The following is a 20,580-nucleotide window of genomic DNA, read 5'->3' on the forward strand; positions in this document are numbered from 1 at the left end:
GCCGCTGAGCCCCTAGGCCAGGTTCATGGCTTAGGAGCCCTCCTGCCCGCCGCACTCCCAGCATGGGAAAACTTCACTCCAAGCCGGGTCAGTGTCCCTGCGGCGCGCGCCCGCCGTTGTGGGTGGGTGGGGGGTCCTCCCCACTTCCGACCGCCACCCTTACCTCCTCGAATGCTAACTCTCGCTCTCCTTTCTTTCTGGCCCCCGCTGTCCCCGCGCCCGGCCCGCGACGTGCCTGCAGCCGCTGCAGTGTGCAAGCGCAGGGAGAGCCCAGAAGGTAGGCGGCGCGCCGGGCACGGCGCCTGGGGACAGACGGGCACGGCCGGGTGGAATGGCCCCGTTTCCCGGAGGATCTGATGACCAGGGCTACCACCTGCCCAAGGCGGCCACCCGTCTCAGACATCTGCTCCTGGAGCAGCCTGCCGACCCCCTCCTCTGTTCCTGGGGTCCCATTCCCGGGACCCGGCTTCCGACCCGAAACCTCTACCCACCTCTAGCTTCGATGCCCTGCGCGCGCTCCCTCTTCAGACTCTCAGATACCTCCTTTCAAGATCCTGCCCTCCCCCGAGCCTCCTTTCATCTCCCAGCTCCTTCTTTGGAGAGCCTGACCCTGAGCCCTCTCCGCATCTTGGCCTCCGGCGTTCAGTCTTTGGACCCCTAAACCAGGAGACACCTCCCTCCCCGTACACCCCCACTCCCTCGACACACACACACACACACACACACACACACACACACACACCCTCCTACCTGTGTCCTCCCCCACTCCCTCGCCTGCCCCCTATCCCTCTGGTCCCAGTTCCCGTCTGTGTTCCTGCTCTTGGAGCTTCCTCTGAACTCACATGTTCCCAGCTTCTGCCCCAGCGCTCGAAACCCTGGCCTTCTCCTCCCCTTCACGTCTTTGCTTGATTCTGTGTGTCTTGCCTCCCTCCCCTCTCCAGTAACTTTCTGCTCAGGGACCAAACTCAGCGGCTGCTTGTCCTCCCATCGCAGGTGACAGCTTCGCGGTGAGTGCTGCCTGGGCTCGGAAAGGCCTGGAGGAGTGGATGGGCAGGAAGCGCTGCGCCGGCGTGGGACCAAGACAGCCAAGAGCAGCTGCAACTACTGGGGTAAGGTCCACACCCCAACCCATCCTTCCATCCCTTCCAGCTTCAGAGTTGTGTCTCCATAGCCACCCAGTAATTTTAAAGCACCCTTTCTGGTACAGCTTCTGGGACCAAACCTATTTCCCCAGCTGCCCTGACCCCCCTGGCCCCACATGGCACTGCGCTCCCATGCCTTGAGGACTTCTGGGGTAAAAGTCTAGGGGGAGAGTTGGTGCAGGTCCAGTTGATGTGGGAAGTCCTGGGCTGCAGAGATCTGAGCACCGCTCTGACTTCGACCTTGGTTTTTGTGGGCAGAATTGACAAGTAGATTTTTAGAGAGCAAAATATGATCTGGATGACAAAACTCAGGCTTGACTTAGAGCCCCACTCCTAAGCCTATGCTCAGTGGGCCCCCAGATTGTTCGGTGGGGAGGAATAGAACAAATGAGTAAGCCCCAAATTGTTCCTTGGTGAGAAATAGAATGAGTCGGAGTGACAGGTGGGTAAGAGAGTCCCAGTTCCTGGTCTGGGACTGGCGTTCACTGATGTCCTGTGAGCTCCAGAACTCTGCCAGGGGCAGTCTGCGTGGAACTTGAGGAAGCCAAGAATCAAAGGATGAGTCAACTTTTTGATGTGACATTTAATTTTTACTTGAAGGAGGAAAAGACTCCGTCTCAGGTCTGGTTAGTTCTTTGTTCTTGATCATGAGCTTAGGAAGGACAGAGTGGAGCTTCAGATGTGTCTATATATTTGGGACAGTGGGACCTGGGCTGAATGCAGCTCAGCTACAGGGGCCAGTATTGGGAGGTGGGGCTATGTATAAAGTTGATTCTGGTGCCTGTATGGAATCAACTCCTTTCTCTTTCCCTATTCCACTGCTGTATAAGCTTTTCTCTTTTTTATTTTTCTCCATCGGTTGCTTGGGTTAGAATTGGAACTGCTGTCCCCTCAGTAAATAGCAAAACTTGGGGCTCCTTTAAAACAGATCTATAAACTTCCTCTCCTTCCCCTGCCAGTTGTTGTTTTTGGTCTGTTTCTTGATTTAAAACCCGATGAAAATAATCCAACTCAGCTTGATGAACAAATATATTTGCAGTTCAAGACAGAGGTCAACTGAGTGGATTTCCATACATCAAGTTTGGGGGGTTTTCAGCCTGTTTATTTTTACAAAGTATTCTTGCGGCATGACAATTACTTGTAGTCCTTGTTCTCTTTTCGTTTTTCCCTTTCCTAAACTGTCAGGCAGCTTGCTCCATGCTACGGGGGATCTTAAAGACGAGAGGGCTTACTTCAATTGGCTTTTATCTTCAAAGCCCTAACAAATGTCAGCCGCGTGTTTTCGTGGGTCACCTTGGCACCCAGTTTGGGAGGATGGAAAGGAGAAGGGAAAAGGGAGTGGAAAACAAAAGTCTGTCATTTTAAATTAAAGCATCGTGTTCTCCACAATGGGAATGTGAGCCAGTAAAAGTTGCCATTGAGGAAAGGAGGGAGGGTGGGGGTGGGGTGGGGTTCAGTTTAAGTCAGTGGCTTTGATGAAGTCACAGAATCTTGATGCCTTGCTTTCCCCAGCTGGGGACGGCATGAGCCAGTGCTTGCTTGCCCCCTGCTTCCCTCACCCCCCTCTCTCAGGGAAATGCTGAGGGATCATTAATATTTGTTCAAAGCACTTTTGAAGATGTGAGGCACAGAGCCATTAGTGTGACATTTGTTGGGCAGTTGGAGAATGGACCCAGACATCAGAGATGTTGGGATTGGGGGGGGGGGGGAGGGGGGCGGGACGCGTAAAGAGGCGATGTCTTTTTTTTTTAACAGTTTTATTAGTGTTTCCTCCATATGGCATACAACTCAATAATTCAATCATATCAAGAAGAGTTGTACAATTGTCACCATGTTCAATTCTAGAACATTTTCTTTTTCCTTGTACTCATTGTTATTTGTGTACTTATTTTTTCTAATGGTGGCAAAAATATATACAATAAGATGTTCTTCAATTCCACAACTTCTACTGCTCTAATTTAGTGGAGAGGCTATGTTTTAAAGAGAATGTCGTTGTTATAGGGCCCAAACACCTGCATTATTACCAGCCCTAGCCCAAGATCACCCAAACCTGGCCCTGTGTTTCATCTGGGAGATGGTTCAGGTGAGCTGAAGTATACGCTGTCTTTCAAGGTGCCAGGCAGCATGCCTGGGCTCTCTGAGGCCATTTCATGTGTACTAGTAGGGGTATTTTTTGTTTTAATAGCCCTGTGTTTCTTTTACCAGAAAAAAAAAACCCACATAGAAACATGCATGCCTCCACTTACAGATACTAATCTTGTGGTAGCTGTGCAGGAGCCATATTGACCAGGAAATGAACCTGGTCTCATGCAAAGAAGGGTAGGTAGAATTCTACCACTAAATCACCAGTTGTAGTAATAGTTGCCATTTATTAAGTGCCTGTATGTATACTTTACTTACATGATTTTAATCCTTCCTGTAGACCCGTTAAAGTTGCAAACTGACTGGTGTGGACTGTGCTTTTCCTCTTCTCTGGAGCACTTTCTAGGAGAAAGGAAGCCATGTGCGACAATGCCTTGTGTCCTGCTAAGTCATTCTGGAGAAGTGGTATATGGACCAGTAGTGAGCATTTGGGGTGAGCTGGTTGTGGGGCAAATAGAAGTGGGAGGTGGCCCTCCTGCCTTCTTCTTCCCTTGGGTCTGAAGAGGTAGGCAAGTAGTCAGCACATGAGTATTAAATGAAGGCTACCCTCCTGCATACAAACATAAGTGCGGCCAACTTTTGCCCTGGAAGATTTGTCACCATGTATAGCCACTTCCCTTTGATATGCCTTAATCCCTTATCTGTAAAATGGGTACGATAGCATTCGCCTCCTTGGCAGGGTTGTGCTACATAACCCTTCAGAAAGGCTAAAACCTGCAGAGGAGGAAGCGCTAGAATTGACAGTGATTGCACAGCTCAGTTTGAAGGCGATGTGACCATGGGGGGAAAGAGGGAGGCTCTAAGATAGGTGTAGTGGTGATTGTACACCTCCCCTTGATATGATTGAACAATTGACCTGTTCAAATGTATGATAGGTGAAATATGTGCCAATAAAACCGTTGGGGGGAAAATCCTGTAAAGAATGGTGCTGGAACATTTGCTGAGAGACTGGTAGGGATTGGTGGAGATAGGAAGGGGTGGGCGTCTAAGCAGGTCAGGCACAGAGGGAAGTGTGAGCTTCTGCTCTTTCCTTGTGGACACAAGGAACTCCTGGGGAATATGCACGCTTAGGAGAAAAATAGTGAGGAAGGGGAGTACTTTGAAAGACAAAAGCAGCCCCCCTGATTCAGTGCTTGCCTCTAACTGAAAGGCTGCTCTGTGGGAGAAAGACTGACGTGATTGGCTCCTGGAAGATCATGGCCTAGAAAACGACGGTTCTGCGCTATCACAGGGAGTTACTATGAGCTGAACTCAACTCGACAGCACCTAGCAACAACATAAAAGGCAACAAACGGAACAGTTTATGTGCCGGACAACAATGAACATGAACCAGAAGTTGAAGTGAAAATAAGCATAAAAACCTTATCGAGATGAAAGAGAATATTGGACACATGAAGCAGAAGCAGACAGTCATGAAAGAAAACCAAGTGAAATACAGGGCATGGAAAATACGATGGGTCAAACAAACAAACAAACAACAATATGAAGGACGGACTGGTTAGCAGAGTGGACACAGAGATGGGGATAGACATGTGCATCTGTATACATACAGGAAAGGGTATTATTTAAAGCAACCCCCTCACCGCCCTCCAATTTGATCCTCTTTTATAGCAGAGCTGCACGAAGAAATAGGCTGAAAGCCTTGGCCAGGCAAACCTGTCTCTGGATCAAAGACAGCTGCCAAGCGGTTTGGTAACTTGATTATGTGGTACCTGGCACATCTGATATTTGGGGGAGCTTAGGAAGGTGCAGGCTCAGTTGGAGTCCCCGTGGACTTAGGCTAGGTGATGAGATTGGAGGCTGGCCTAACTGCTGGCACAGTGCTGGATTCCAGGGGGATAACTCTTGAATGGTACCAGTTGCCACAGTGGAAAGGCCCCATGTCTTCACCATATGGAAAGTGTTAGGTCTCCTTACGTGGTTTCAAAGCTATGTGCTGGGAAGTAAACTCGACATTTGATGTAAGCATAAATTAGATCTTTGGTATTTCAGAATTAAAAGATGGTTTGCTTTGAGGTTAGAGGAGCACCTGAGGTTGAGGCATTTAGGCTTTCTCTCATTGGCAGCCTGGAGTATCTTCTCTTCCTATTGGTACCTTGGGCCAGCCTAGCATTCTGACTTGCTCTATCCCTGGGGACTGGGAAGGAGAGATGGAGAAAACTGAAATGGGGCAGAAGGCCAGGTGGAGCTTCTGGTTTCCAGTAAGCCTGGGTTCTTTGTTGGTGGAAGGCAAGGGCATCCTATTCCGAGTGCCTTCATTCATCTCTGTGAAGTGGTCACTGGTAGATGCTTCTAGGAGTCTCTTGTCCACTCTCCAAGACTTTATTCTTTGAAAAGTAGGCTGCTTCCTCCAGAGTGAGGCCTGCATGCATGTTCTATCTGTTCCCTAGATTTCAGGAAGCACCCATCTACTGTCAAATCTTATAAGGATATTGTAAATCTAGGAAGCTGTTAACTGGGAGGGAACTATATCATTTTATATAGAGTCCTAGATCTTGGGGAACTTTTTATCCCCTCACCTAGTGAGGATGTTAGACATGGGGATGGAATGTGGATGACAGAGTGATCTTCCTTTAAAGAAGTTCTTTGTACCAGGAAGCTCAAGCATCACCGAGGAATCAGACTGTCCCCTTAGGCATTTAAAACATCAAGGCTGGATCATTGAGCGATACAAGAATTACTTTCTGAGTTAAACTTCTTCACTGTGGTATCCCTAGGGCAAATGATAGACATGTTGAATGAATAGAAGATCAAGGAGGCCATTCTTTGTGCCTCTCCTCCACATCTTCTCCCCAGCTGGCTTGTCTCCTTTTATTCCTGCTTAAGAATTTTCTCTTTCTCATTTCCTACTGGCCTGAGTGGAGTTAGGCCTTTACCTACAGCCATTCCACTATTAAAATTAATTCCCTAGTTGTGGCAGTCCACTATTAAAATTAATTCCCTAGTTTTGGCAGGTACTGAGGACATGGTAGAGAATGAAAGAGATGTGATCCCTGATTTCCAGTAGCTTGTAGTCTAAGAAAGGAGAAACCAATAATATTTATAAACAGGTCCATTAATAAACTATGAGTGGTGCAGATTGTTAAACTGAGTTGGTGGACTGAACCAACCAGAGGCACCTTGGAAGATGGGTGTGGTGACCTGCTTCTGAAAGATGACAGTTTGCAAACTACAGAGCAATTCTGCTCTGCACACATGAGGTTGCCTTGTGTTGGCATTGACTCCGTGGCAGCTAACTCCAACCATGCTTGTGAGAAGTGTTGTGAAGGTGGGAAGGTGGCGAGGCAGGTGTGCTAGAGAATCAAAGGGCTGTGGAAGCGGTCTTGAAGCAAAAACTGGAAGATAAGGAGGAAGAATATGTGGGAAGAGGGAATGACTTGTGTAGGTATGACCAATGTGAAGTTCCAGGCTTTTGCCTGTTCATAGAAAATTGGTGGTGATTGGGTTTGCCAGGAGGTCTCCATGTAGACCCTGGGCCAGGAGTTGGAGAAAGGTCAGTGGACTCCAAATGGCTATGCAGTCCTTTGGACACAGATGAAGTGGAGACTGAAAGTGTGGAAATGTTCCTTGGTGCCCCAGTCTTTTTTTTCCCAATCATTTTATTTGGGGCGCATACAACTCTTATCACAATCCATACATACTTCAATTGTGTAAAGCACACTTGTATATTCGTTGCCCTCATCATTCTCAAAACATTTGCTCTCCACTTAAGCCCCTGCAGTCAGCTCCTTATTTCCCCCTCTCCCTGTTCCCCCTCCCTCATGAAACCTTGATAATTTATAAATTATTATTTTGTCATATCTTACACCATCCGACGTCTCCCTTCACCCACTTTTCTGTTGTCCATCCCCCAGGGAGGAAGTTATATGTGTATCCCTGTAATCGGTTCCCCTGTGCCCAGTCTTTCTGCAAAGCCCGGACAGCTGCTATTGGCATATTTCAACTACTTGTCTCGGTGAGCAGGTGTGTAGAGCAGGGTGGGCAGTCAGTGTGATACTTCCAGCATGGTCCTGGAAGCTGATGAATGTGGAGCTTCATATTTAGACACTTGGGGGCACTCTCCTAGCGTTTGAGTGGGCTTATAGCCTCCCTGTCTGTGGGAGGAGGAGGGTTGCTGGAGGGCCAGGAGACAAGCAATGGGTGCAGTGTGGAGTGCAGGAGGGATAGATCAGCTGCTTAAGGGCAGAGTAGGACTCCTCAAGGCCTGGGGGCAAAAGGCAGTGACAGGTCGATCCCAGAGAGGACTTAGCCTGTTCCAGAGTTGTTGTGAGCCGATGGCTAAGAGGAAAGGGTTCTTTGCCTCTGTTTACCAGATCTGTCAGAGAAGGCCACGTAGGAAGTGGCCTTCTGGTCAAGGGCCTAGGGCAGTGGTCTCTGGAGGAGATCTGAGGCCCGGTGGGTCAGGTGCCCTAGAACTCTCTCCGCCCTGGTGTTCCTGTTATTTCAGCCTCACTGCCAGGCTGTGGATTCACAACATGCTCCGGTTTAGAAGCTTCTCCAGTTTTTAGGGTGCCTGTTGCATTCCCGAGCAGGCACTTCTGGCTGCCTCCCCAAGTGCTTTCTCTCTCCCTCACACGTGTTCATTATGTGGCTCTTGTTTCTCCGAGACATCCTTTCTCTTCCTCCCACTTTCCTTACCTCCTCCTCTCTTCTGCGGAAGGAACAACTGCAGACTCTCACCAACAAAGTATCTGCTTGCCATCGGAAGGAGGACGGAGGCAGGGACCCAGAAGAGCCTGGAAGGAACCCCAGAGAGAGCGGAAAGCCTTGGCTGTGTAACCTGGAGGGAGGTCTTTGATGTTCCCCTGCTTCGTTTTTCCTGGGAAGCTGCCTGCTTCTCCATGGTCGGCTTCAGACTGTCCGCATGAAGAAGGACTGAGGTCCTTTAGGAGCCGGAGGAAAAGCCTGATCATTCCCAAAGGGCAGGCCTAGTGAGGCTCCTGCTCCGGCCAAGTCCAGGTGTGGAGGAGAGCCTTTTCCAAACAAGTACATCCAGCGACATAAGTAATTATTTGAGAACTTCCCAGGAAAGTAGAGGGAGTTGTTTTTCCATGTGGGCTGCAGTCATGAGACTGCAAGGAAAGTCTGAAGATGCCCCCCGCCCCGCCCCCTCCTGCCCCTGTCCCTACCTCCCCCACCCCCCTTGCCTCAGAAAAACACACGGCACACACTGGCTAGCATGGCTCTGTCCACCAAAGTGTACCCGGGTATATGTTTGTTTGTTAGTTTTAGAGGGTCTTCAAGAATTGATCTGGGATTGACCCCTCTTACTAGTTCAGTGACTTGGACAGTGGTATGTGTAGGTGGCCTTGTATGTGACTAACACCTTCCAAAGGGCTCCAGGATCCTGGGTGGATTTCCATTGGTATAGCACCATCTGAGGACTCACCTTTTTCTGGTTTGGGTTTTTTTAGCTAAGCAGTAGGATAAAGTCATTCATAATAATGAAGCAGCTTTCTGGTGAATGCATTCTATTCAAGACGTTCATGCAGCTGTGCAACACCCAATGCCGCCTTTCGGCCAGGCACCCATTTACTCTGAATAGAGCACAGGCTTTGTCCTCATGGAGCTTAAAATCTAGTTGGGAAAGAGAAATAATTTAAAAATGAAAATGAACAATTTCCATCGTGATGTGTGCCTTGACGGAGAACTACTGCGTGGTTTGAGAGCATGTATTGGGGTCCAGACCTATCTTGGTACTTAGTCACTCCACAAACATTTGAGTGCCTACAGTATGCAAAGCACAGTGACTAGGACAGCATCGTGGGTGCTGTGTTAGACCGGTGACTGCAAGATCACAGTTCAAACCCATCAGCCCCTCTGTGGGAGGGAAACACAGCTCTCTGCTCCCATAAAGACTAATAGTCTTAGAACACCCAAAAGGCAGTTCTACTCGACCTGTAGAGTAGCCGTGATTTAGTTCAACCTAATGGCAGTCCATTTTTTGAGTTGTTTGGACTATGCAGTAACTACTAGGTATGACGCTTGCTCTTTGTTTGGGTAAGAAAGCGTTCCTTAGTGCCTAGGAAGCTTGCTAGGGTTTACAAAATCAGGATTAGTTATCGAATTTTATCAAGTGCTTTTGCGGTATCAATTCAGCTGATCATTCTTTTCTCAGACAATGTATGATTTGTAAGTATGATTATATTGCTAGATTGCATGCTACTTAGTTTTTTTTGTATGAAACTAAATCTTCTTTTGTCATGATAAAGTACCTTTAAAAATACTCTAACTTCACTTAGTAATATCTTATTTTAAACTTTTCACTGATATTCATATATAAATTGACACATAGTTTGGAAATATATGTACTAAGCATTGAAGATCATGCCAAGGGAATATTAGAGAATGCTTTTGGGAACTTGAGAATATACAGCAGGGAGTACCAACTGATCTAGGGTCAGAGGTGGTCTGGGGGAGATGGGGTTTACACTGAAACCCCTAAGGGTGAATGGGGAAGGGGTATTATCAGTGAACAAGACTAGGAGGGAGAGCATACTGCTAGTGTGATTGTTTGAGTAGATGGGCAAGCAGCTTGAGAAAGCCCTGCAGGTTGTCTGAGCTGCTGATGGAGATTCCTTTGGTACCTCTGAGCCCTGGAAAAGGGTTACAGCTTGGGTCTGGCAGGCCTTCACTGTCTTCTTAAGGGGCATGGTCTTGTCCAGAGTGAGGACAAGAGTGAGGCCCTATGTGAGGGGCTAGCGGGACAGAGATGTTATACTCCGTGATCAGAGGGAGTGTAGGCTAAGGAGGAGTGTGCAAACAGGCCTTTTGTTGTAACAATACTTGAAGGGAAAAAGAGCCTTCCTGTACTTGTGTTCTGCGGGATCAGGGAGTGATTCTGGAACGTCTTCTCTGGGCCAGCACAGTGCGTGGTTCTTGGAGGGCCAGTCTTATGGAGACTGCTGGTGAATGAGGGAGCAGGAGAAGTAAAAATAGGATGTAAGACAGTACTTGGTGGTGGTTTAAAAGCCGGACATCCTGAGTCCAAAAGCAGATCGACTCCAGCGAGTTTAAACAAAGAGATTCCAATGAAGGGAAAAATTCCCAGAGGTACGGATAGGTTTACTGGAACCCACACAGGGTGTTGAGGCACCTAGAGGCTAGCAACAGTGGGAAGTTGTTACCACTCTTGTGTCAGAGGAGGACATGCTGGTGGATCCCTATACGAGCTGCAGCAGAGGAGGAAGGTGGCGGGACAGAAGCCACAGCTAATCTCCATGACTCTAGCCTCCAGTTTTCGGCTGGTGCTGAATCTGGAAGCCAGAGGATAGGAAAGCTCAGTGAATTGGTCCATGGTGGTTGGCTTCCAGGGGCACAGAGGAGCACAGAGAAGGCCAGAGATTGGGTGGGGAAAGGGGATGAAAATGAATAATTAAATATTTACCTTCGTGTCTTCATAGCAAACCACTGTAAGGTGGTTTTAAACACACGAATTGGAAAATACTTCAACTGTCCAGCATGTGGTAGGTGCTGATTAAAAGTTAGTCTTTAGAGTTCTGAGCACAGGGCTATGGAGATCTGAGAAGGACGTTTTGAAGGAGGCCGCAGGTGCGTGGGACTTTGAAGGATGAGAATACTGAAACCCAAAGAGCTACATGGACCAAAGGAGTCATGTCAAGGAAACACAGCAGCCTGAGTTGGGAATAGGTGGGAGGGGGTGAGCTCTTGTGTACTGGAGAGCAGAGCACACTTCCTGTCTCAAGGGAGCAGCGCCACTCTGTCCAAGTCAACTGTTGTCATGTTGGAGTGGGGCTCCACCCTTGCACTATCATCTGATCATTAAGAGAACTGAGCAATGTGGATTTTTATGTGCAAATTTTCCAATTCTAATGGACCGAGGAAAACACTTCCGTATGCCGGGTTTGGCTTCTAGTCCCTGGCGGTGATTGCCAATGTTTTGTTTCGCTCTAAGGTGCCACTGAGTTGACTTTTTGTCTCACGGTGTCCCTGTGTGACACAGTGTAAATGCCTTGGAGGATTTTCTAGGCCTTCACAGGGGAGAAAGGTGGGTCTTGCTCCTCCAGGAAAGAGTTCCAGTCTCAGAAACTCACAGGCGCAGGTCGACCCTGCCTATGGGGTCGCTGTGAGTGGGCATTTGCTTTGGTTTTGGAGTCTGGGTGGGTTCAAAATGCCAGCTGTTCAGTAAGCAGCCAAACACCACTTTCTATTGGGGAGCAGCACAGGTGCATGTAGATGCCAGAAGACTGGTTTAGAGCTCCAGCATCAGACTTCCTGGTTCTAAATCCCCGTCTCACCTCTCCCCAGGCAAGGTGCCTCGGACCAAGTGAAAACTCATCTCTGATTCTCAGTTTCCAAATCTGTGAAATGGAAATGTGATAGTTTAAAATGGTAGATTTGATAGTTCCCACCTCCTGGAGTGGCACACTAGGTAAAATAAAGCAGGTATGTCTCTTCCTGCAGCCTCTTGATATATTTTGCTCGTGATCATTCAGCTATCTCTTTAGGTGTGGTATGTTAGGGTAACCATAGGGGACATGGGAGGATGTAGGAATTTTGAGAAGGAGGATTGGGGAGTGGTGTTTAAGTTACTGTGATTCAAACAATAAGCAGGAGGTATCCAGGTGCTGAAAGGTATAACGAGAAATGGAAGGCGAGGGGGCATAACTGGTGCATAGAAGGTCTTCAGCCCACTTCTGGGAGTCTGTCTTGATATCAGACTCTAATCTTTAAGCGATAAGGTCAGAAAGCTATGGTTTAGCTGAAAGAGAGGGTGTGTGTGTGTATAGGAGTGTTATATGTTGTGACCCATTTGGAATTCTTGTCCACTGTACATCTTCCATGAAGGGTTATTGAGGTCTGTGAACCTCAGCTCCTCTCCTCTGTAGCTGGATGGGGGGTGAGGTGGGGGGTGGAGGACCTCTCAGGCACAAAAAGATGCCCAGCTGGAGTTGATTGGCTGGCTTGCTGCCCTGGCTCAGCCCGGAGCTGGGTAACGGAAGGGGGTGGGCAGACTATAAAGAGCTCTTATTTGCAAGATGAACATATCCACACACCAAGGGATAGCACAGGGGGAGGCTCTTTCAAATGGGTTCTGGCTGAGGATGTTTTTTCTAATTTCAAAAAGCCATGCGTGCTGGTGCTGGCAGGTGCCTCACAGAGAGGGTTTGGCTTCCAGTGACTCCACGGAGGGGGTTTGAGGTGTTGGTTAGGGTTGGTGTGCCTGTTCCAAGACTGGTTTGCAGAAGGAACTTTATTATGGGGCTGTTTTTGACCTGAACTACCTTAGTTTTGACTTTCTCCCCCAAGGTCATTTAAATTGATTTTAAAAGAGAAACCAAGATGCCTTTTAGTGGACATTCAAACCTTGCTCTCCTGCCCTGGGAAGTCAAAAGGAGCACAGACCCGACCAGTCCTGGGCCTAGGCCTCCTGTCTTGGTGTGCTGTGCTTGTAGGCTCCCCAAACGAAAGCCAGACCCACTGCCATCAATTCATTTCCAACTCCAAAAAGCAACCCTATATTGGGTTTCCAAGGCTATAGATCAGTACGGGAGCAGATCGCCTCATCTTTATCCTGTGGCATGGCTGTGGTTTTGAACTGCCCACTCTGTGGTCAGCATTCCAAAATTTACTCTCCGGCACCACCAGGTTCAGGATCCAGATAGAATAAGTATGGTGAAAAGATACAACCCTTACACACCTTTCCCAATATTACATCTTGCAGCATCCCCATGTGCTATTTGAACAACTGCCTCATGACCTATGTATGTGTAGGTGTAGCATGAGCACAACTGGGTGTTCTGAAATCCCCATTCTTTCAAATGTTTTCCATAGTATGTTATGATTCACACAGCTGAATGTGTTGCCACGGTCAATAGAGACGAATATGGATCTTGTCTAGTAGGTAGGGCAGGTAGTGTTCACTCACAGTTCTTGCCATAGTCTAGCAAGTGGTTCCAGTGCTGCATCCATTTGTTGAAATACTTCAACTGGTACTCCATCAATTCCTGCATTCTTGTTTTTCACTAATACCTTCAGTACAGCTTGGGCGTCGTCTTTCAGTACCATTGCTTCTCGATCATATGCTACCTATTGAAATGGTTGAATATCGACCTGTTTTTTTTTTTGGGGGGGGGTTGTTTAATAGTAATTCTGTATATTACTCCCATCTTCTTTTTTTAATTTTTAATTTTTTTATTTTTTTTAACTCCCATCTTCTTTTGATGCTTCTTGCATCAGCTTGATATTTTCCCCAGAGTCCTTCATTATTTCAACTCAAGGCTTGAATTTTCATTTATTCTCTTTCCTTATTTTAACATTCTATATTTAAGGGTAAGTCCCAGATTCATTTTGATACCAACTTTTGTCATTTCTTTCCTGTCTGTTTAATGAGCTTTTCCTTTCTGTATGTCTGAGTCCTGGGATATAGCGCCCATTGCATCAGTCCAAGCAGTCAACATGAGAGGATATAGTCTCAAAAGGGATAGTACTGAATAAAAATAAGGAACTGAAAGATATCCATTGGACTTAGGACTCTGTTGGCCCTCGTTTGGGACGAGTTGTCCTAGTGGAGTAAGAAGACAGAGAAAGACTCCCAGGAACATTCATAGCTGTCTATTTTAAAGATGAAAAATGTGTGACAATGTGCATGTTCATTAATAGGGGACAGGGCCGTAAACAGTGGGTCATCATTCCATGGGACATTCTGTAATTGGTCAAACCAGACTGAGTGAGACCTGCGTAGGCTGGCAGAGGAGGTCTGCGGCCCCAAATACAGTTGAATAAAATGTAAGTAAACATAAATCTATAAAGTGATCCTGGTTTTTGAAGCATCTACATATACTTGTAGGTGCATACAGAAAATATCGAAGGATGCTTTGTCAAAGGTGGAGGAGGATAGTACTACTACTACCGCTGCTCTACTCCTATTAGAGTAACGGGAAGAGGACGAGCGTGGGGAATTCTCACTTTGTACTGCACGCACTTCTATTTTTTAATGAGCATGTTCTACTTCTACAGTTTCAACAAGTCACCATTTGTTAAAGGAGAAGCGTTACTGGAAAGGAGTGAAGAGAGCAAATGGAGCTGCAGGGGGATCTAGGGCTGGGAAGGAATCAAGGTGTGGCTAGGTGACCAACTCTAAACCTTCTGGGCATTTATTCAAATGCAGAGCCCTTGATTCTCACCTTTGTCATTGTTAGTTGCCATTGAGTCAATCTGACTCACGGCAACACATGCATGCAGAAAGAACTCCACTCCACAGAGTTTTCCAGATTCTTGGAAGTCAGAATTCCAAACTGCTTCTGAGTGGGTGTGAATCTCCAGTCTCTTGGTTAGTTGTCTAGCATTTATCCATTTTTACCACCCTTGAACTCTTTGGGTCTCCTGTAAGCCTTCTGAATCAGACTCACTGCCCACAGTGAAAGGGTGCAAGAGAGGGATGGGCTAAGGTGGGGTCACATTCCCCTCTAACAGAATCTTGAGGATCCAACAAGTGGCCCCTGGGGCAACAGCCTAACTCCGGGCTCATGACAAGCTTTCAGTCAATGTTTCTGTCTCCCTTTCCCCATTTCCTCATGGCTCTCGCCTTGGCCTATGATCGCATGGTCGGCAGTTTGAAACCATTAGCAGCTCGGCAGGAGGAAGACTGGGCTTGCTATTCCCCTACCCAGTTATAGTCTCAGAGTGCCTCAGGGGGTGCTATGAGTCAGCATTGACTCCACGGTAGTGAGTGAGTTTGGCTTTTATAGTTACTTCAACCTACAAGTTCATTTAGAACTTTACTGACAATTGTTGACACCTGGCCCCTTGTTGAAGTACTGCCAAGCCCCTCTTTTTATAACTCGAAGGAAGAGGATGGTCAAAGACCCTCTCGACCATGCTGTCCAGTAGAAGCTTCAGTGATGATTGAAATGTCTAGCTTGCACCATTCAATTTAGTCACCCTTAGCTACTTGTGAATGCCGGGCACTTCAAATCTGGTTAGTGCAACGGAGGAAGTGAATTTTAGACTTTATCTCATTTTACTTAGTAAATTTAAATAGCTACATGAAGATAGTGGCTACCCCATTATGAAGACTAGCTCTGGACTCTTAGAGAAGAAGATCTAGTTCTGTAGGCATTGTGCTAAACCCCTCTGGAGGGCAGGGGGAGCCAGGGAGGAGGCTGTGAGGTTGAAGAAATTATTTGTGCGAGGTGGTAGGCGGTGGTGGGAAAAAACTCTCTTTCTCAGGAAAAACTGTTTACACCCTACCTTGGAGCCTTTCGTGGTTTATTTGTTTTTTAATTAGCCCGGAGGAGCAGCTGGCAAAAGTCAATGATGAGAAGGATGGTGAGCTTCCTTTTAGGTGGATGGGTCAGAGACCATTTCCTGGTGTCACAATTTGGAGCGTCCTTGCCTTTTTAAACCTTGAGACCCTTCAGCGTTTCTTGAGTGAGGACTCACTCCCTTGGCTCTGGGATGCTGGGAGGCAAACAAACAAAAACCAATTACAGCATACCATTGGGGCGGGATGTGGCCATTTTAGAATAGAAAGGAGGTGGCCTGGGGATCATGGCGGGGGCAAAGGTGCTGTTGGAACCACCGGTATTTATGGAGGGCTCTGTGGTTTGCCAGGTTCTTGGATAGTATAAGCAGGTTGTGCTTGACTACTGAAAGGCCAGCATTTCAAACCTCCCTGAGAAATACCAGTTCTAAGAACCATTGGGTCTTCTGGCATGGCCCTGCTTGAGGCTTGCCCTCATCCCTGAAGATATGGCTGCTATAGCGAAGTACGGTGAAGAAATCAGATGGTACCGGACTCTCAGAAAAAGTAACATCTGAGGTCCTAAAGGCTTGTCTTAAAACAAACAGCCATGTAAGTGAAATGTAAATTTCACTTAAAACAAGCAGCCATGGAAATCCACATGGAAGAGACACAGCAGCCTGTATGATCCAAGGATTATGAACAACAAAACTCAAATCCAAAGAAGGAATGATATCAGAGTTTAAATTGTGAACATCTAGCTTTCAGAAAGCTATGGGGGACCATGGAAGCCCAAAATCTATTTGCACTTTTCTGGTGAATCCCTTCTGACCGTAATCAAGAGAGTTGACTATCTTTGCTATCAAACAGAGAACATTATAAAGTTGATTATGTAGTTAGATTGAAATGTAATAGCTTATCACTTGATCTTCCCCTTTTGACCCATTTTAAAGTTGTTTCAGTTTTTAATATTTTCTCCTTTCTCTTTGATGGAATTTTTTCTATGTTTTGTCTAGCCATTGTTGGTTTTTGTTTGTTTGCTTCCCATTTGTTTTTCGCATGATTTCCTGTATATGAAATCCAGGATAGATAGATCTGTAGAGACATTGACTGGACAGGGGCATGGCAGGGGAGGATGAGGGAGAATGGAGAACTAACAGCATGAGAATGAGAGATGATGCTCTGACATTGATTGTGCTGATGATTACGTAAATCTTCTTAATCTGATCGAATGACTGAATTGTATAATATGTGAAGAACATGCCAATTAAAAAGTAAAAAGTCACAGCCTCAGAAACCCTAGCAGTGTTTCCCAAAGAGGGCAATACCACCCCCCGGGGGGCCTGGAAGCTCAGGGGGAGGGGCTGCGAAAGCAAACTCCTACACTTTGCTGTGGATTATGGGCTATAGTACAAAAGTTTTCATTGCCAGGAGGGCACTGAGTAATTTTTTTTTCTGAAAAGGCAGGAAATGAGTCAGATAAGTTTGAGAACTGATGCATCATAGGGTCACTATGAGCCACAGTTGACCCACCAGCAGTGGGCCTGGTTTGGGTTTGACGGGAAAAGACTATCACCTGTGGCATTATGTAATAAGCACCCAACAAACACACTCATTAGCCCAGTAAGTGTTCTCGAGCTGCTGCCATGTCCTGGCACATTTCCTACAAACCCTCCTCCGTCTCTCGCCACCTCTCCCAGGGCCTAGACCAGCTCCTCAGAGGAGCTCAGTGGCTAAGAACTGTCAACTCGCTGGAGGTCCTTTGGGGTGATTCAGCTCCTTTTACAGAGAGAGAAACGGAGGTCTGGAAAGGTCTTGGTGGCTTCCCAGTGTGTTAGTCCAGGTAGACTAGAGAAACAAACTCATAGACACTCATATGTGTATAAATAAAGAGTTTTATATAAAGAGGAATTTTATATTAAGAAAACATCCTAACCCAGTCGAGATCAAGTCCATAAATCTGATATTAGCCCATGTGTCCGATACCAATCTATAAATTCCTCATCAGATTCACGCAACACATGTAATGATGCTGAATGCAGGAAGATCACAGGCCAAAGGGTGGAAAGTCTTGTGAATCCAGTGGCAGTGGAAGCATCTCTGGGCTGGTGTGGGTCTCCAGGTGGCTTCTCCAGCACTAGGGCTCTGGCTTCTCCAGCACCAGGGCTCTGGCTTATTCAGCATAGCTCCATGTGGCTTGTCATCAGGAATGTCGAAGCAGAGAGTGTATGTGTCTTGCTTCCAATGAGCTATCTATCTCCATAGTGTCTCCAAATGAGGTCATGACAGGCCAGACTCCACCCTTTCCTCCAGTTGATAGATTATGTAACATCTTGGTGTCCCTGTGCATGAGTTCGGAGTCCCTCTATACTCTGATCAAAGGACACCTGGTATTTAGATTTTACAGTGCACCACCTGCCTGCTCACTTGTGAATCAGGCCCACTTGAGGAGGTCCCCAGTCTCCAGAGAGCCCTTTCCTGGCCCTGCATCCCAGCCAGTGATTCTGCTGCCAACCTGACTGGACACTAGGCCTGGGGTGCCGGATATTTTTGGTAGAAATGCAAATGGGTGCTTTAGTTTGAATGTATTAAGGTACAAAGTCCCTGTGGTTCATAGCAAATTATTCCCAGTGGTGAGCAGGGACGGTTTGGGGTAGAGATGAGCTTGTCATAAAGTCTGCCCCTGCCATATTTTACTCTCCAAGATTTTTCATTTTCAGAAAAGGAACTTCATAAGAATTACTAAGTTTTACTGGGCATATGTTTGCTTGATGGAGAGAGCCAGTTATTTCAGGAAAGGAGCAAAGAAACCTTTAATCTCACGTTCTATGGGAGGAAAATATTATGCTAGGAAGCCTGCTGCTCGGATGGACCGGTGGAGAGACTGGTCTTGCATTTCTGGTGTTGGAGATGGGTGGCCTGAACTGGTAGGAGATCCTGAACATTCACCTATCCTTCAGAGAGGTGGAGAGGCTTTCTTTTATCCCTCCGTGGAAGGCTTGGGTCTATTTAACAGGTACATGGAAGCCTAAAGGTGCTGAACAGAGAATGGGGGTAGTGGCGTGAATTAGGTTTTTAACTGGGATCAAGTGTCTGCAGGAGGAATCAATGTGAGTGATGTACTAGCGTGTACAGCCCAATAAGGTGTAGGGCTGGCTTAGCCATCTACTGGCTGTAGACTCCCTTCTCTCAGCCTCAATTTCCATACCCACCTTTTGGGCTTGCTATGATTGAAGGAAATCAATCACTGATGTCAAGCATCAGGAGTCGTTGGGTGGTGGCACAGACAGTTCCGTATTTGTCTGAACTGTACTCAAAGGGTGGCAGTTCGCAGTTTGAACTCAGTTACTTTTGGGAAGATAAACCTCATGTGCTGCTTCCAAAAGGTCGCAAGTTTGAGAACCCTCTGGAGCAGTTCTGCTCTCACATATGTCCTCCCTGTGAGTTGGAATCGACTCAATAGCAACCAACAACAAGACCAACACCCAGGGGACTTGCTTTCTCCGTTCACGGTATTGAGACTCAGTTCACTTGCTTTCTCCGTTCACGGTATTGGCATTCTTCATCAACATGCCTGAACGCACTCTTTACTTATCTCTGGAGGTTTCTTAATTGGGGTATAATGGGAGTCTGCACTGAGCCCTAAGTAAAGACTTCTGCTCTGATTGCTCAGTGGGGTGTTTGACTTTGGGACAGCCTGGACAAGTTTGAGATTCATGGGCTGCCTTTGAGCTCGAGTCATGGAAGGGTCTGTTCTCCACTAGAGAAAATTGGCTTGATTCTCCCCAAGGAGCATGGTTTTGAGCTTTATAAAATAGAACTTTCTTCTTTCTTCCTCTTTTTTTTTCTCTCTGTCTTTCACAGTGGAAGAAGCATGTTGTTTGTGTTGGGAGCAACCATGTGTCTGATAAGGCTGTGGCGTCATGGCTCCCTTCTGGCTTCTGACCGTACTCCCTTTTAAGTTCGCCGCTTAGAGAGGGCTGACTTATTTCCTTCTCTTTCCCACTCCTGTTTATTGAGAATATGAGGGAGCGTTTACCTTGAGCTTTGTGAAATCTATCATTTTAGTTTGGGAATGGCATCCAAGTTTACAGAATGGAGTCCTAGTGCCTACATCCTTCTGGTAAATATTTAGGGAAGTTCCTCTGGCAATATGGCTTGTGGCTGAGTGATGGGTGCTTTCCACCACTTGGAGGATTGAACTTGAACATTTCTTACATATTGTTGTGCACATGGACTTTATGCTGAGGCCCATAAACCAACACCAAACCCAACTCACTGCCACTGAGTCAATTCCAACTAACAACGACCTTCTATGGAGTTTCTGAGGCTGTAAAGCTTTAAGGAGCAGAGAGCTTCATCTTTCTCTGAAGGAGTGGCTGGTAGTTTTGAACCACTAACCTTGCAGTTCCAAAGATGAAGAAGGGCATCATTCCAGTAGTAAAAACGTGATGGGGATACTCCAAATAAAAGACACAGAACCTTGTAGCCAGTATGAAGAGGCAAGAGTTCTGGGTACTAGGGGGCCCCGTGGCACTATTGGGTAGGTGTTGGACTGCTAACTGCAAGGTTGGTGGTTCCAACCCACAATTGCTGCTCAGGAGAAAAATGAGGCTATATTCGATGGACAAATCTCTTCCTCCTCTGGGTCCCGACTATCTTATCTATATATCAGAGTCAGTGAGAGGCAATGGTGATTGGACTCAGGCACTTTTAAGTTGCTTCTGTCTTGAATATTTTGGAAATGACCAGAGGTTTTTCTTCAGCCCCATGTCACTTAGGGCTGCCTGGAAGACAGGGTGTAGGGGGACAGCTTTCTCATCCCTTCCTTGATGCCATAGCTGGGTTTCTCTGTCTATAAAAGGGGATTGCCATTTGGTCCACCTTCTTGGAACAATTGTATGAATTCTGTAAAGTCATGCCTATGAATCTACGTGGCCTGTAAACCAGAGGCTTTGTAACAACTACTATTATGATTAATCAATAGTACCTCCAAGATTGTCTGGAAGCAGATCCAATAAGGAAAAGTTTTCTTGGAACTCTCCCTCCCTTCCCTCAAACTCTTTTGTCATTTCTTTCCTTACCAGAAAC

General features: G+C 46.8%; 1 protein-coding gene across 1 annotated transcript in view; it reads left to right on the forward strand.

Annotated features, from left to right (window-relative positions):
- The first annotated feature begins 33 nt into the window (after positions 1-33).
- NKD1 (NKD inhibitor of WNT signaling pathway 1) overlaps positions 34-20,580 on the forward strand; it is a 96,942-nt gene continuing 76,395 nt past the window's right edge. The window contains exons 1-3 of the mRNA XM_045293807.1: positions 34-87; positions 242-277; positions 994-1,109. Of these exons, the coding sequence (XP_045149742.1) occupies positions 63-87; positions 242-277; positions 994-1,109 (177 nt within the window). The 5' untranslated portion in view covers positions 34-62. The remainder of the gene's footprint in view (positions 88-241; positions 278-993; positions 1,110-20,580) is intronic.

The sequence above is a fragment of the Echinops telfairi genome, unplaced genomic scaffold (genome assembly GCF_000313985.2).
Source record: "Echinops telfairi isolate 266 unplaced genomic scaffold, ASM31398v2 ScPeMD7_2291;HRSCAF=2852, whole genome shotgun sequence".
Lineage (NCBI taxonomy): Eukaryota > Metazoa > Chordata > Mammalia > Afrosoricida > Tenrecidae > Echinops > Echinops telfairi.